This window comes from Photinus pyralis, unplaced genomic scaffold (genome assembly GCF_008802855.1).
Source record: "Photinus pyralis isolate 1611_PpyrPB1 unplaced genomic scaffold, Ppyr1.3 Ppyr1.4_LG3b, whole genome shotgun sequence".
NCBI classification, from domain to species: Eukaryota; Metazoa; Arthropoda; class Insecta; order Coleoptera; family Lampyridae; genus Photinus; species Photinus pyralis.
Genome location: NW_022170510.1, coordinates 24063135 through 24081125, shown reverse-complemented (window position 1 = coordinate 24081125; position 17991 = coordinate 24063135). Strand labels below are relative to the sequence as shown.

Here is a 17991-nt window from a genome sequence, read left to right as displayed (position 1 = left end):
GATAAATCACAGTTAAAGCTGGTGGAAAATACGCCAATAGTTACTGATCGGTATTTGAATATCAGATATGAAATTTATAATTTATTGCCGTGAATGGGATAAAGGCTCAGTTGGGACATACCAGGGAATGTCTTCCGTTGATAAGGTTTCTTAGTCTCCATCGACTGTGTGGAATTTTAAGAAAAGTTAAGGAGCGGTCCAGTAATTCTTTCTGTTTAACTAGAGGGCTTTGAACTATTTAAAATGATAGCGTGTGGTATCAAAATATTAGTAGGAAAATCCGTTTTTTAGAACTAATTGAGCCATAGTGATTTTATTTCGGTTTATCCCACTGACGGATGCGTATCGTCGACGTTTAACTTTTTCTCTTGTCAGCACCTTCTAACACTCGGTTTTTGAGACGTTTAAAGTTGTCACCTCTATCATTTTCGCTTTGTAAGTACCCTCATCGGTCACTCCCTTTTTCCCACTTGAAAATCTGCCTGAGCATCCCACATGTTTGACATAAGCGATCAATTTTCTTTTATTCAAATATAAAAGAAGATCGCACCACCAATATAGAATGTTAGTTCTGCAAATGCACGCAACGCACCCTACATTTGACATAATTTGTCGTAAGCACTTGCTTAGAAAGTCGTATCTGTACTGTACTGTATCTGCTATTACAGGCTGGACCCCTAAATTTGGGCCACCCTGTATAATAAGGATTCACTCAACCCTCAACACTTAAATTGAATGACGGTATACACAAGGAATGTAGTTATTACTATTAGGAAAGAAATACATGTAGTCCGAGTCCACATACACGCTTGTGAATTCCACAATCGGAACATGGTATAACATTAGAACAACCAAAGAACCTTTGAACACAGAACTTAACGTGCCTCCAGTTAATAAGAGTTTAGTTAGAAAATAATGATAATAATACGGCAACGGCTTAGAAGCAAATTGGTTCAAAGTCCAGATAAAGCGAATAGAAATCCTAAAAAGAACGCACAGTGCAAATGGCCGCTACTTACATATTCAACAAATCCAAATTTTTATCCTCCAAAATGGAAGCAATAGTGTTCATTCTCGACTCAGCAGTGAGGTGCACTCAACAGTTGCCCACGTCTTGGCCTTGTGTTGGGCGGTAAGTGATAAAACAACATGCGACCGACAAAGTTGCATTTGCGACCGATAGAATTGCATTACACCTCTAACTCGACGGTACATCGTTCTGGGAGTTACAGAAAAACGTTTCTTAGCAAATCATTTATCGAGGAATGATCTCATACTTGAGAATCGGTCTTTCATTGGCATAAGTTGCAGTCGGTGGTTTTGTAAGTGACTTGTTTGTTTTCGTCCTCCAGTTCCTCTGCTATGACGATCCTACTTCATTCCTGATAAAGCGTGATCATGCATTAGTTCCGGGGAGGATGATTTCCAATTTCATGTAACGAAAAATCACTTTCTCTAACCAAACGCGCAACATGCCCTAAACATGTTTAGAAAATCAATGTTAAACGTATAATATACAGTGTGTCCCAGATCGCGTGGAATTGCATGGACAACTTTCTTATTATTAAAGATAGAGAATTGGTTAAATGAACAATGGTCCGTATGAATAAAAGTAAGTAAATGCTTATACTTGCAAAATTCAAAGTAAATACTCGTAACTGCCCCTTCATACTGGTCTGTTTAGCATGGTTTAGCAGCGCTGTACTGCGTCCTTTCCTTTTGCTTAGAAGCGTTCCCAGTGCGAAGGAGCACTTACGAGTATTTACTTTGAATTTTGCGAGTATAAGCATTTGCTTACTTTTATTCATACGGCCCGTTTTGCAGTTTTAGATGATTATTTAAAATTTGCTTGTGGAAATTCAAAATGTCGAATAGGTTCAAGTTTTGGTTTCGGCGCTTAAAAGAAATCTACCTGTAACGTCCCGATCCGGAAGCAAGGACGATTTGTTTATTATCTTGTAACAAAAGACCGGTCTTGTGATAAGCATAGGTAGTTTTGAAGATTTTTGGAATGCGCTACAGTACTTGAAAACTATAGATTCATGGTGTGCAGCTGGCAATTCCGAAGATCGGATGTGGTCACAATAATTTGGACAGGCGCATCGTGCACAGTATGCTGGAGGTGGTTTCCAGGGACACGGGGTGGAATTGGTCTGTTGCTTTAACCCCAGAGGAACCCCGCAACCGATTCGCAAGACAGTGGATTGCTTTTTCTTCAAGAATACAAAATGCACGACGTAATCCTTCCCGAAGATATGATGTGTTTTATTATAGAACTTTCGAACAAACTCGCGAACACTCGAGAACACTCGGGCTCACTATATAAACAAATCGAATTGCATGTCAAGACAGTTCCAACTTCGATGCGCTTGTGTTATTATGAAGTAAAATGTAAGAGATAATTATTGTTTAAATTAATCCGGTCAAAAAAAGTAGTAGCAAATGCGTAGATATATTTTAGCTCTACGGCGGTTTATTTCATCTCACACTTTTATAGGCGTCAACTAATTTTTTCGGGGGTCGGAAATTTTTTATAAAAAGAATACCTCGAAGAATACCTATCAAAAACCTAGATAATAAATTCCAGCTTGCCATGTGTTGTACTTGCTGAGTAAAAAAGTAACGCAAAATATGGGACCATTGAATTATTTGTAAAAAAAACCGCTTGCTTTGTCTTCTCTATTGCCCAATTATAACAATCAAGCATTCAAGAATGGCTTCAAGATGGCAGTTATCTCTCTGATAAGATTGAAACAGATAATTAAGCCTAATTAAGTTGATAACTTTGCACGGGACTACCCTGGTACTCTTAACGCCATCGAGCTGGGCTGGTATTTGTTAGCGGGGGGTACCCGGAGGACCCTCTCTAACTACACGAGAGGACACAGAATCCAATTAATACGAATAAAAGTTATGACATAATTAATTTACGTTGAATCAAACGTCAGATATTAGGGTGTGTGTTGACCTTCTGCAGAGGCACCTCTAAAAAGCATTATGCGGGTCACTCTGTAATTGGGCGTAAGCATTGAATAAGCACTTTAAAGAAGTATAACTACATAGGAAAACCTGAAATTGGTGTAAGGTGTGTTGCATACACTGCGAAGTGGTTAATTACCACAAATATTGAAGGATATTTGACCTGGGGCGGTAAATAATGACTATTTTAAACAGGGAAACCAGTTATACTTAGGGGCCCTTTGTTTTCCTTGTTTATCAGAGTTGAACAGTGTTGTCATATTTTTCTTTGTTATATCGAAAAGTGGCTTTATTATTTTATTTTATGTTTTTGCACTGAGTATTTCTGTACCTAGTTCGTTTTATTGAAGCGAATGTAATTAGAAATTTGCATCAATTTTTTTTGTTATCTATGTAGTTTGTTGCATAATACATAATAACATTGAAATTGAATTATTTATTATTGATGATAGTGATCTTCATTTTATACGTCACGTTTTTGTCTTAAGATCCTGCGAAATCCATTTTAAAGTTATGTGCAATTTACAATTAATAACTTGGTTAAAAGAAGTTGATTTTTTTATTCTCTATAACTCTTATATTGAACATTTTAGCCTAAAATTAGTAGTTTTGCCACAAATTGCAAAACACCCACTTTCCACCCCTTTCAATCCCCGGGATTTCATTCGCGGAAAAATTCAGCTGTTTTAATTATTTTTCCCTAATTTCTAATCATTTCACCTGCATGAAAACCCCGGTTTGAACCGGTAACTTATTTTTTTTTCAAAAAATCTTATATAGCATGGACCATTGAATATAAGGTGCTTATTCAATGGTAATACTTCTTTAAGGTGGTTCAATGGTACCACCCTACGTAATTAGTAATTACTTATAATTAAACATTAAATCTGAAATTAATTACTGGGATCATTAATGTGACTAAAATTACCAGATCCTTAAATGGAGCTAGGTGGTTTGATTGTTTATTATGTAAAGATAATGGGCCTTAAAACAGTTTCTGTTGTTTTCTTATTAGATTAAACTACATTTTTCTCTTTATTTATTGTTCCTTATGATCTTACATTTCAGATTGATCCTTCCTTACATAATATTGTTATTGGCATTGAATAAAAGTGTATTCAATATTTTAATCTAGTTTATTCAAACTCAAAGCGTTGCCAAAAATCTGGCAACGTTGGGATTTTAAAGAAGTAAAGAAATCTGCAAAGTCAGTAACTAGCTTTAAATTTGTGATTCACTTTCCCCCACAACAGAGGGACGACAGAATCCTGGGCAGATTTTCTTATTTCATCAGTTAACACGGGCGTTATATTTCTTTAAGGTACTTATTCAATGGCGTAAGCCTGTTGAGGGCCCAGAACAAGAGAGGGATAATAAATAAATAAATAAAAATAAATATTCTTATAAATCCTCCAAGAAAAGTAGAGATAAACGCTTCAGCTGCTGAAAGATCCTTCAATCAGTGACAGTGCGGGCAGGGGATGGAGCCCTAACCAAAAGTTAGGTTACGCTATGACCGTTCTAAAATGTGTACCATGTAAAGGATTTTGTATTTCTTTACAACTTACAGTCGTACACTCTCCCCTTTACAAAGATACTAATAATTGTAATACGGTCTATTGTTAGAAGTAAATTCATTATTGACCACTGATTTCCGGATGTTATACTGAATTGACAGTCACTATATACATACTCGACTTAATAAACATTAATTATGGTGAACATATGAAATATAGCGAAATGAATCCACTATAAATTTTCTCAATTTTGCGCAGTTTAACTATCAACTGATAACCAAGTGACTAATGCTTTATCAAATATAACAAATGGTTATAAATGCAGCAGATCTTTCCTCGGGCTCTGCCATTGCTGCATTTTCCAGGTTTAGTATTCTAGATATTTCTAAATCTATCACATGCAGGTTTAAAGGTAAACACGTTTCAGAATATACTTATCGCCGTTTGTTTTTAATAAAAATCGCTCAGTTTGCGGCAAAACAATTTTCTCCGTCACTCTGTTCCGCAAACGCAAACTGACAGATTTGGATATAGATTTAACATAAGTCTATGAAACGCTTTCTATTAATGTATTCTCCCCGAAAGCTTGTGTTGTGCGGAATTGTTTCCCGGAATTCATGCGCATAAAAAAACACATTTTGAACGTTTGAAAATTAGTCATTCTTATGACCACAATGTTTAACTGCGTTAGGAAGTAAGCCTGAAAGCAAATACAGAGATTAATGGTTTAATGGCATTTTCCCTTGAATTTCACAAAAAAAATCGCCTGCCTTTAATATTTTTCTCAAACACTAATGAATACGTTTGTCCTAAATATAGTGTAGTTGTTCACATTTTAAGTTAGAAAGTAATAAATGTGACACAGTTACCATTCTATAATACGACTACTATTTCAAATATGTCAGATAGATATCATTTTATAGCTCTTAAGGGGATTGTTGAAGTCTTGCGGTTTTGGCTATGCAAAGTTGTTAAAAAATTTACCAGGGGTGTTAGTGGAGACATTATGGGAATGCTTATGTCGATAGTATATTGGGAATAATATTGGTTTATGAAATAAAAATAGGGTTACATAGTGGCTTGTAAATAAAATGAATACGAAACTTAATATAATACTGAAACACATTCTGTTGTTTTGAGAAAACCTTCATTATAAAGTGATAAAGTGATTAGTTTCAATGCGATTTACACTAGTACAAATATTTTATCAAATTCATAAGTTACACTTAAATACAGAAAGTGTTTCCTTGTTACCAGTACATTTAATTATAATTTAGCAAAAATGGGATTACTAAATAAAGGGAAAACCCCAAATTCTACAAGCATAATTTATGAAGGTTGTGAAAACTACATCCATAGATTCTAATAATACGTAGTTATGTCAGCAACTTATAATTTAAACAAAAGTCCCTATGAGACCAAGCACCAGAAATCATTCCATAAATTATTTATGTGTTCCATGAATAAGGAAACTGATACGATGTGCACTTAAATATGAATTATTCCAGTATAATATGAATGATGTCTGTCGCCGATAAATATTTCACTAAAAAATTAATACACTGTATATTCTGTACAGTACATTCCTTTCGGGCAATTATCACTCAATAAGACGAACAATTAATAATAATGTTAGGTGCACAGCACACGCAACAAAAATACCATATTTTCAATTACGTATAGAATGCGCTTTTTGTATTTTTAATTTTAGGTTAGCTTGAAGTGAATCTCCCTTCGTCTATAATAGACGAAGGGAGATTCACTTCAAGCTAACCTAAAATTAAAAATACAAAAAGCGCATTTCCACTTGCATTCATTTCCCATTTGTACTACTTTGCTGCAATTGCAGTTTATAAGAATCCTACCCTAAAATATCGAATGTGGGCCTGGGCATCCGCAATAATTGTTTTGCGTGATTTTAGTCGTATCGGATTGCGCATGCGCAAAACAAATTTATTTCGACTCGACATTAGTTTTACGTTTATTTTAAGTGCCGCCTACATACAAAATTTCATTTAAATATCTTAACAAAGGAAAATGGATTGCGCAAAACCAAAAGTATGTAGGTATTATGAAATACAAAAGTTATCGTGCACAACTGCACAGGGATACACAGATGGACGGACAGACAGACGGATAGACAGACGATCAGTAAAGAATGTATGTTTGGATCAACTCTATTAGGTAATCAATCTTGATGACATACCTACATATTGTTTCACCTTGTATATTTCCTTGGTCATTTGAGCTTTTTCTGTCTCCCGTGTTCTGTACTCTATCCTGAATCCCAATTTTCAGGTGATCCTTCCAGATGTCTTGGTGTGTAGCTATTGTTCCCGTGCTATTCTGTGGATTGGCTTGTATACCCTCTTCAAATCTGAATAAGATTAAATCATTTACAACTATTTGTATTAAAAGAATTTTAATTAAGCCAAAGTGCCTTGTTTTTAAGTAATGAATAAACACACTGAATATTTCAGTATATGCATCATAGTAGTGCACTTCAAAGTTTATCTTCTAATGAGATTTCATTTTTGGTACAAAACTTGTCTATACAATTTTAAAGCTATATTTCACGTTAAAAAGGAAAACATTTTGTATAAACATTACTTCAAAGGACTTCGTATGTCTATAAGATTAGTTTTAACTTTGTTCTTTTTAATAAGACCCACCCTTACTGGTATTTATGAAGTATTGATTAAGGTGATTTGCAAGTTTCTCTGAAAGGTATTGTGATTTGCGACCAATACATGTCGAGAGTGTAGGCAATTGCTGATTAACACTATTAACAATATCGAAAATGTGTTGTATGATATTTTCTACTACGTGAAAACGTCCCACGCACGTAACAACTTCTTACTGCCCTTGTTTTAATTAAGTAAGGCCATCAAAAACAGCTATTGACAGCGACTGTTACAGAAGGGGATGTCATAGTCACACCTGCAGCAAAGCGAACGATTTGACGTTTAAAAACAAAGCGCCAAAGGTGTGAATATGACATTTTCTAACGTCTTTTTGGTATAAAAAAAGTTTCGAGGTGATTTTAGATAAAACATCGTATGTATCACACAATTGCTTACCTCGGATGTCTCTGAAAAATCCTGGTCCTGTGCTCGGCTTGGTTCAAGTATAAAATCTTTTTTTTTTAGTTATCATTCGTACGAAAACATCCAACTATCTATAAAAAATTGCTGTATTCTTCTAATTTTGCATAGGTATATACGTGAAACAAAAATTTCTACATAACTTCTAAGTACTATGAAGGTTCTAAGAAGATCCCAAAAAGATTCTGACAGGATTCTAAGAGGACCCCAATAATATTCTAGTAGCCATTCTACCATTGTTGTGAATCTGATGCATGCAGTAATTAAAAAAAATAAGTACTGGGGCTGACTTATGATAATCCCTTGAGGACAGCTCAACATGAATCTGTGCACAATCTTAAGTACTGACTTTCCAAAGAGTGTGTCTTAGTGTTGATTTTCCTTTATTTGTAGTTGCGTAATTCGTGTTGAAATTTTATCGCTTTTGTAAATTGTTTATTTAGATTTATGTATTTAATTGGAAAACGTGAAATCGCGTGTTAAAACGTAAGGACATCTGGTCGTTTGCGATAAGGAGTTTTTATTGGACGAAATCTAATGAACGCACGTGTTCTTATAACTATTAGGAAAGGTAAGGTGTTTTACGTTGTGCACGATATTTTCGGCGCAAGTGAGGACGTTTGGCGTGTTCCTTTGAAGCTGGTGTTATCAAATCTAGTTGTGATTGGCGAGTTATTTGAATTTTTTTAAGGAAGAAGTTTATGTGATAGTGGAAGTGATGTTTCTTTAAATAGTCGAGATAACGAGTAAACGCGGTTGCTGCTAGCTGTTATTTTTCGCGACGTTAAAAAGAATGTGTATTATGTAACGGTAGACGTCATGTTTGGATTTAAATTTTGTACATTTTTCTCGAAATTTCGTTGTAGATTCGGAGTTTAATGGTTACAATACACCGTTGTCACTTTTGCCTAAGATCCAACTTTATACCCTGCTTTTATTCCAACAGGAATTGTCTTACCTACTAGTGCAACTAATAATAATATGTCCTCATTGGTTGACATTTTCCTTAAAGCGGGCAAGTAGAAGCGACGCTCGAATAATCAAGTCCGAACGGTCCGTGTTAGAAAAATTTGGATTGGAATGGGGACGCATCTGACGGGAGGCCCCGTAGATTGCAAAAATTTGGAAGGTAAGTTAAGGGGGATTATACCCAAAGCACGTTACTCCTGCATTGACCAATAAGTAACAGGTTTATTGTAAATACTGACTTAGACGAAGCTTTTTAGTTATTACTAATGATACCCTCGCTGACTAGGTTTTACTAGATATTTATTTGTTCCGCCGCAGGTGGACGATGGTGGTGTTCTCAGTTATATGGGTGGTGATCGGACGGTGCCCCTTACTTTAGTAGTCTCCCAAGGGGTGGTTAAATTGATTCTTCGATTCTCTTATTTTCTATTCGGATGTTCTTCGAACTTTCCTTACTGGTATTAAAGGCAAATGAGGGTTTCAATACATATAAAATATTTTGATGTTAGCAACAGTACATGCAAAACAAATATGACAAAGCTGGCAAAAAGCACATGGCTGACAAGTACTGTGGTCGAAAGCGGGATGCCCACAATTCGAATAAATTAAATTAATGCAATTAACAGACGAATTGATAATGGGCGAATTACAAATTTACGGATAGAACGAATACAATAATATTAATTTGCATTAATTTACATATTACGCAAACTATATCTGAACGTGCTTTCGGCAAGTTGAAAAGTTGACGTAAAGAGAAAGGTGGAGCAGCTAGTACGTCAAAGCCGAAATACCCTGCTACGTGATGTGTAGACGGGTGCATATAAAATTTACAGATCACCTTCCCTTACAGAGTGGTCAATGGTCGTCGTAACACCCTAGATGTAAACTAGTCCAATTTTTTTCATACTGGCGGATAAATTAGATATTGTGACACTAAAGGTTACCTTCAAGTGGTTAAACATTCATGTTTCCGTTTTATACATGGGGCTTTTTGGTTGTTTTTTTTAGAAGATGGGATTACACATTTGACAAACTACTCACATCTAGGTGGCTGAATATGTATCGCCTTAGACTCTTTTTATTGCTCTGATTCATTGGTAAAACCATTCTAACCACATCATATTATCCTTAGGCATTGGGTTAAAGAAATGATCCCTCACTTTTTGAGGGAAATACGTTTTGAAGTACCAGGAATTCGAATAAGAAAAATCGTGGTAATATCGCTCGGTCTGTCTGTCTATACTGTTATTTCCTGCTAAACGGTTGAAACGATTTAAACCAAATTTGGTACACATATTGTTAGACATACATGGGTAGAATCGCGCATGTGCTACACAAAAGCGAGTTTTAAAAGCTGTCAGCTCTGGGTCAAGTGTTTGGTATGTCGTTCATCGTATTCCCACTGTCCGGACTAGATAATTTGGATATTAATTTCACTAATATATGAGTACTTATTTTTCTTGAGCTCTTTTAACTTGTACGTCTTTTTATTTATCCATTTTGTAAACGGGTTGTGTGCCTTCAAAAAGGCGTGGTTAACCTTAACTTTTTCTTCCAGATTTTTGTAGTTTAACTTTTATGTTCAATTTAAATTGGGGTAGTAATTTCAGTGGAATTTACTGATTTTGATTAGGGTCTTCGTAATTAATTAACTTAGAAAAGCTATCAACTAAATGTAAAGAGTCTTATCGACGAAGTGCTCCTGTTTTTGAAGTGTATGATGTGAAAATAAGATTGAGACTCAAAATATTCTTTTATTATAGGTTTCTATAGGCTATCGACTTCAACTTTGTAGTCATCTTCAGGCCGTACCTAGCTGGAAATTTACATTTAAATAAGATATATCAAGTTTTTACAAAAATTGTTGCCGTCAAAAATTAGAAATTTACATAAGTAGATACGTCGAGATTGAAGATCGTGTTTTCAAAAATGGAGTAGGTACCTGTAATTTAATTAAAGCGTTAAAGAATCACGGTCACAGCATGTTAATAGATGAATTAAAGTGAGGTTATGGTTGCTGTTGTGTCAGTGGTGTGCTTGAGTGTAAAAGGTGTGTGTGTGTATTTAAAATACGAGGTGCGGCTATTAAATAACGAGACTGGTTACGAAAAAGGTCTTTATTATAAACATTACAGATCTAACGAATGCTCCCCTTCAATATACTCCCCTTCCCTCTGCACACACCGAATAATTCGTTTTTTCCACTGTTGGAAGCAGTGCTGAAAGTCTTCTTTTGTAAGCACTTTGAGTAGCTCCGTCGTTTTTTGCTTCACCTTCTCCATTGACCCAAAACGCGTTCCTTTTAGGGCAGACTTGATCTTGGGAAATAGGCAGAAGTCGCAGGGCGCACAATCTGGCGAATACAGCGCATGTTCAACCACTGCGATGCTTTTATCGGTTAAAAAACGTTTTACAGACAGCGCGTTATGAACAGGTGCGTTGTCTTGATGCAAAATCCACGACTTGTCTTTCCATAGCTGCGGCCGTCTCCTACGAACTCGCTCTCGCAGTGTTACCAGGACTTGCAAATAATAAGCTCGGTTCACAGTTTGACCCTCTGGAACCCATTGAGTCATCACGACGCCGTTAATGTTGAAGAAAACAATGAGCATTGCTTTGAATTTGGATTTCGACATCCTTGCGTTTTTCATTCTCGGAGCTTCAACATCATACTGGAAAATCCAAGTTTCCTCGCATGTGATGACCTTTACAACAATCCAGGCTCTTCCACTAACCTTTCAAGAACATCTGAACAGATCTGGTGACGCACCAGTTTTTGTTCGGGGTTCAAGTTTTGCGGTACGACGCGAGAAAAAAACACGCTGGCTTCAAAACCAAATAGCATAAATACTACTCAACGCACAAAAACGTCTTTTTGGACTGGAATAGGTGACACTTCAAGGTTTCCTACGATGTGTCCGTTTCCCCCTCTACACTTCTGGTACGCGTTCTGCGCGCGCAGTCTCGTTATATAATAGCCGGACCTCGTAATGTGAAGTATTATTAATTGTGGGAGTGTATGTGTTGTTTGAAGGGATGTAGGAAATAGTATATGTGTGGTTGGTTCAGGGACTGTTGTGATTTGATTTAGAAGATTATCTGGGATATTTATTTTTGTATTTTCTATTTCGAGGTGTTTTAGTATTTTTAGTTTTTGATAGTTATCATCGATGTGTAAGGGTTTTGAGTTATCTATTAAAATTTAATGTTGTTTGTTATTTATGTGTGGCCGTATGACAGATTTTAGGTTGTTATTTTTGTGTTCTCTGGATCTAGATTTAAAATTTCTACAGGTGAGGCCAGGGGTGAGGCCTATTTTGTGTTTTTGGACAGTTATTGCAATTGAGATTTAGATTTTTGTTTGTATCAGAACCCAGTCACGCGCTGACATAAATTTTAAGAGAGAAAATAATAATGGTAATTTAATCTAGCTAGGTAGGTGTCTGATGGGTGGTATTTTGACCGCGTGCCATTTCACACTGCATTAATTCTTTGCGCCCAACGTGGGGCCACATCGGCATGTAGGTTTAAGCGATAGAACAGGGAATCATGTTCTTCTGAATATGATTCATCTTACGAATACACCCACTTTCGTTTGATAAATTATTTTTGTACTCCGTGTACTAAATCAACGTTCTTTGTCATTCATTTAAGGGACTAAAGTTCAAGGAGGGAGAAAAACGCGACGCGGTACAAAAAGTGACAGTACACACTGAATTGTCAAACACAATTTAATGATTAATGGTTACCTGTATTGTATGTACATATTTAATTTATTCTTGCACCATATTTTACACTTATTATAGGTAGGTACCGTTTTCCATAAATCCTTTTGAATTTGGAAGGCAGTAGGTTTCCTTATAGCTTATGTTCTTCAGAGTTTTTAACGATCATTTTTACGCCGTATTATTAAACTAGAATCTTTAAATCAAACTGACATTTATCGTTATACGGTCACAATTTGACACCTATATTGATTCTACAATCAATCAAATTTTTTCGTTCAAATTTGCACTTTAACATTGAAATTGGCTTAGCTGATTACCGGAGTACAAAAAATAGCGTATATACCACAGGACTAAAGTGCGCCCTATTCCCTCGGATGCTTGTTGCCCTCAACTACTTTTCGGGCAACAATCTGCACCCTCGCGATTAAAACACACACTTTAGTCTCTTGGTATATAATTTAGATACTATTATATTTTCAGTATTATTAAAAATTAAATACAGCATCTATAATAGTTATTTGTGTACCAAGGCCGTAAAAGTGATCTTTTTTGGCCGAAGCTGCTGTTTGTGGCCGAGGCGGTAGCCGAGGCCGCAATTCAGATGAGGCCTAACAAATCACTTTTGGCCAAGGTGCACACAACATTTTTTAGGCAATCATAAAAAAGAATTCAAAAATTTGCTCATAAACATATTTTTTCTGAAAATCATAGTTATCTTAGACAATTAAAAACAAAGCATTTCCTGTCGTATGTAATTAAAATTAGCATCTTTACGTGTGTTTTGTGCGTATCAAAATGGGTGATAGCGACAGTTCAGATACCCCAAATGAAATTTTGGAAGCTGCAAGCGTTGCGACCCTAAGTCATATATGATATAAGAGCAGGCGTTTGAGAGTAAAAGTACAATCGCAACTTCCTCCGTTGCACAAGAAGGCGCCCGAAATAATGTCAAATGCAATACGTCCTTCGTAACTGTGGCTTCCAAGACCTTATAGTTAACATGCTGTACAATTATTAGAAATCAGATTACCTACTTTGATGGTAGGTATAGGTAGCTACTTGTGTTCTCAGTTAATTGCTGGTGATTCTTCGTATAATAATGTAAGCAATAACATCTCCCTCATGTTTTGGTTCTACACTTCAAAAAGGTCTGCAAGCAGCAAAGATTGAAACGTCAAACTATAATTTTAAATGTGAACATTGTGATTATGCAAAATAGTGTGAAACATTCCTACAAGTTCGAAAATGAAAAAAACGCACGTCGATGGCCCAATCCTTGATGGGGCTAGACCAGATAGACACTTTGTATCAAACAGATTACTGTTTCTCACACATCAGTTTCAAATAAGTAGGTACAGTTTGACAGATGTGTACAATAAAGTAAAGATTGACAGAAGCGTACAATAAAGTGAAACTTTATGGCCGCAAAAGCGACCACAAAATCAACGTTTTTGTGATGATAGCCTAAAAATATTATTGTTAATCTTGAACGAAAAACCACATATTACTCCCAAAAATGGGAATAGTTTCATAAAATTCCTAAATTACTTTGCATTATGGCTAAATAGGGTCAGGTAATTAGTGATGGTTTAAAATGAATCGTAGTATGCACTTGTATAGAAGTCTGTGGTAAAGTAATATGTGTATGCATGAATATTAATAGTAGTCTCTATACTCTCTGAAAGAGGTGAAGTAAATTCCTGTGAAATTGAGACAGCAGTACCAAAATAAATTATTCAAAATGTTGCCAATGGAAGCGTAAATAACGTGTATTAGAAGTTCTTAATTGGCTACCGTTTCGGGAGGTAAATTTGAGCTTGTCGCTTGGTCGCTCATTTACTTTTATCTAATAATGTGACGGCTGGAGTAATGCAATATTGAAGAGAGAATTCGATTTTGTTTGTTGTGCGTATGATAGATTTAGGTTAAACTAACTTATATAAATTCTTGTTTCAGAAATGTCATACCCGCGCTTTGCAGAACCCATCCCTAACGTAACCGTGACTGTGGGGCGCGACGCACTGCTGACCTGCGTGGTCGACAACCTGCGGGGATTCAAGGTAAGTAGGGTTGGGTGATGGATTGCTTTAGAAGGGATTATTGGATTGCACAAGCGACAAGGGACCGCGACTAGCAATCGAGTTTCTTTAGCTGCTATGCTATGCAGGGTAGCTGTGTTAGATTTATGCGTACAGGCACCGAATCGATTTCATGGATGGGTTGAAAAATAATAACATTACCGTACTCGCATGCTATGTATAAACAATAAAAGAGGTAGAAAGAAAACAAACTTGAAAATGGAAGTGCGATTCTCTACAAAAGGAGTGAGGAATTGTTCGTGAGTAGAATTTGCTGCAGTTTTTTGGGTCTCGACAGACTAGAGACGTGAACAGTTTCTCTGATTCATAGATACCGTGAGGGCATGTTTTCATTTTACCTACTCTATACCTTTTACATCATCAGTTAGGTCGTGCAATACAGCTTCGATACTTCGATACACTGAAACTTTTATTAAATTTATTGCTACGCGAAGAGCCTAACATTTCTCTCCTTGTTTGTGTGCAGGTCGCGTGGGTTCGTGTTGATACACAAACTATCCTATCCATACACCACAACGTCATCACTCAAAATCCCCGAATATCGTTAAGCTACAACGACCATCGCTCTTGGTATTTACACATTAAAAATGTTCAACAAGCCGACAGAGGTTGGTACATGTGCCAAGTAAACACTGATCCTATGCGAAGTCGCCAAGGATACTTACAAGTTGTCGGTAAGGCGATTCCTCACCCCAGCCCTCGCATTCTACATTCTCGTTTCAGTTCCTCCTAGTATAATTGACCGCGAAACTAGTTCAGACATGGTAGTTCTAGAATCCACAAACGTAAGTCTCACCTGCAAAGCTACAGGTTTTCCGGAACCGTACGTGATGTGGAGACGCGAAGACGGTGAAGATATTCGATACAACGGCGAAAACGGTAAAGAGATTCCATTGTTTTAGAATAAAATTTCAGTTACGCTTCTATTTCCAGTAAACGTAGTCGACGGGGAAATACTTTTTATTACAAAAGTGAGTCGATTACACATGGCTGTGTATTTATGTATAGCTTCCAATGGGATTCCACCGTCTATAAGTAAACGTGTTCAATTAAGGGTGCAATGTGAGTTTACATACAAATAATTCGACGGTCGCTTAATTTATTGCCAAACATAAATCTTTAGTTCCCCCAATGCTCTCCATCCCCAATCAACTGGAGGGAGCGTATATCGGCCAAGATGTGGCTCTTGAGTGTCACACTGAAGCGTTTCCAACATCAATTAATTATTGGACCACAGAAAGGGGAGATATGATAGTTTCAGGTAACATGAATTCAATATTCCGTTCTAATTTTACTTTACTAATGTGTGTTATGTACGGTCATTAATTAAAGTGGCTTTGTAAAATTACCTACGGAAAACCACTCCAACCTAAATCAGGGAGAGAGATGAAAATGCTCAAGTTTTATTTATTTTTTTACTGTCATTTATTTACTTTATACCGAGATGGATGCTAATTAATATAAATGCAGTGCATTCATTCGTGAAATAATTTACAAATTTCCCCTTTTATAGCATTCCTGTCCATTATAACCGATTAAAAGGCCGGCCGTCCATTACGAGTGTAATTATTTATAACTTCATATTAGATATAAAAATAATACCTAAGGTACGATAACAAAGGATAGCACTGTTTTATATACTCCTTCGTGCCTGGGAATTACACGCAATTATTTCTTTGAAATGCTTTCTATCGTACCGATGAATCCGCAATACTACCAAGGGAAGGCTGGGGTTTTATTTCTTAACAAGCCCGTGGTCTGTGTCTTTCTTTGTAACAAAATCAATAGTAATTCCTCATGTCCGTCAAATGTGGTTAACAGTGACGGTTATTAATTTATCTTGAGAGGTTTTTTTTTCATTTGCACAGGTTCTGTAATATAAGGGTAACGTCTGTTCAGTATTTTCAGTTCCTTAGTGAATATTACGTTTTCAGTTATGTTTTTAATTAGAATTTAAAGAAAAGTCCGCACAAAGGCTTTTTTAAATACAGATTTAGATGGGAAATGGTTAATTTATACAGTCTGATACGGGGATTTCAGTCAGAGAACAGATTTTGAATCTGTTCAATATACAACATAACATACAAGAAAAGCACTAAAAAGGAACTAAAATTTGGAAGGTAAAAATGATAAACAAAACTATGAGAATGGCGATGAGTGATTGCTTAAAACGGTAAAGTGCGAACTTTCCACGTACAGCCTGAATTTTTCCGCAACCGTTTCTAGAGGCAGTTAGGGTTGTTGTCTGAGAAGAAACTAAAATGTGAAATCAGTCAGAATTTATTAGATAATTGAATGGGGTGCTGAAACAGCTGTAACAGAGTTACAGTAGTAGTAGTGCTGTGCAAAAAAACGGGTAATCGATAACTTATCGATAATTATCGGTTAATAGGCAACTGATAATTGAAAAAGATGATCGATTAATTGATAATCATCCATTAATAATAATAATTAGTCATTTAAAAGTAGTGCTTTGCAAAAAACGATTAATCGATAACTTATCGATAATTATTGATATATTTTAAAAAATAGTCGACTAATTGATCATTTATGGAAAATTATTGAAAAATTTATCGATTAACTGTGATTTTAGAGTGGTCGATAAATCGATAATTACCGATACCTATAACCTACCGATTAATTTTACATCGAGTTATCGCAAAAGCAATCAAATAGAGCATTGAAGAGTTGGGATGATACTTCTAAAATATGATCACAATAATTGACAACCTACTTCAGGCTGGTTGACATGAAATAGATACTATTATGCTTATAAATACCGTTTCTATTAAAAACTAATAACTTTGAGGATATGGAAGGCCGCACCAAACTTTTGAGGATTATCGTCTACTTGACCACCTTTGATTTCAGAAAAGTACGGAATAGTTATAGTTGTTTTAATATTCTTCAAAAGATCCTGTTTTTATGTAAATTATCTCTAGCAATATCAATACCAAATAAGCAAAAGTGCAAACGAGTGTACGCATGGATGACATAGTTATACCGATTGAGAATATATTTATATCGATAAGATTTATGAGAAGGTATCCATAGTTTTCTGTCGATAATTATCGCTATTCGATTAATCGATAACTATCAGAAATCGACAATTTTCAACAGATGTCAATAATCGATGTCGACAGCTAATGATCATTATTGATTATTATAAAAAGTTATCGATAATTATCAAAAGTTATCGATGATAATTATCAACAGTTATCGATAATTGTGGATAATTATTGTAAGTTATAGATAATTACCTAACCTTATCGATAATTGTCGATAGATATCGATTAACGATTAATCGATAATTATCGTACTACACAGACTTATCGATAAATCGATAACATTTTCATTTATCACCCGACAGTAGGAGTACTAAAAAAATCTACTAATGATAACTCTAATTGTGCGATCTGCATCAGACGAATGAGTAGCAATCATAATAGTACAGGCAAATTGTCCAAAATAGACAAGAAAATTGCGAAGTAGTTGAAACTTGGTATAGACGTTTGAAAATACGTATATTTCAAGGAACCGAAGAGTCCCTAACCACAAGAGGTGTGCTGGAGTGGTCATGCTCAAACAGCGT

General features: G+C 35.8%; 1 protein-coding gene across 1 annotated transcript in view; it reads left to right on the top strand.

Moving 5' to 3' along the window:
- Nucleotides 1–17991, top strand: part of LOC116166720 (neurotrimin) — a 102680-nt gene that overhangs the window by 50636 nt on the left and 34053 nt on the right. Inside the window, exons 3-7 of the mRNA XM_031481795.1 lie at nt 14257–14360; nt 14866–15073; nt 15123–15278; nt 15333–15461; nt 15523–15660. Coding sequence (XP_031337655.1) covers nt 14257–14360; nt 14866–15073; nt 15123–15278; nt 15333–15461; nt 15523–15660 — 735 coding nt within the window. The remainder of the gene's footprint in view (nt 1–14256; nt 14361–14865; nt 15074–15122; nt 15279–15332; nt 15462–15522; nt 15661–17991) is intronic.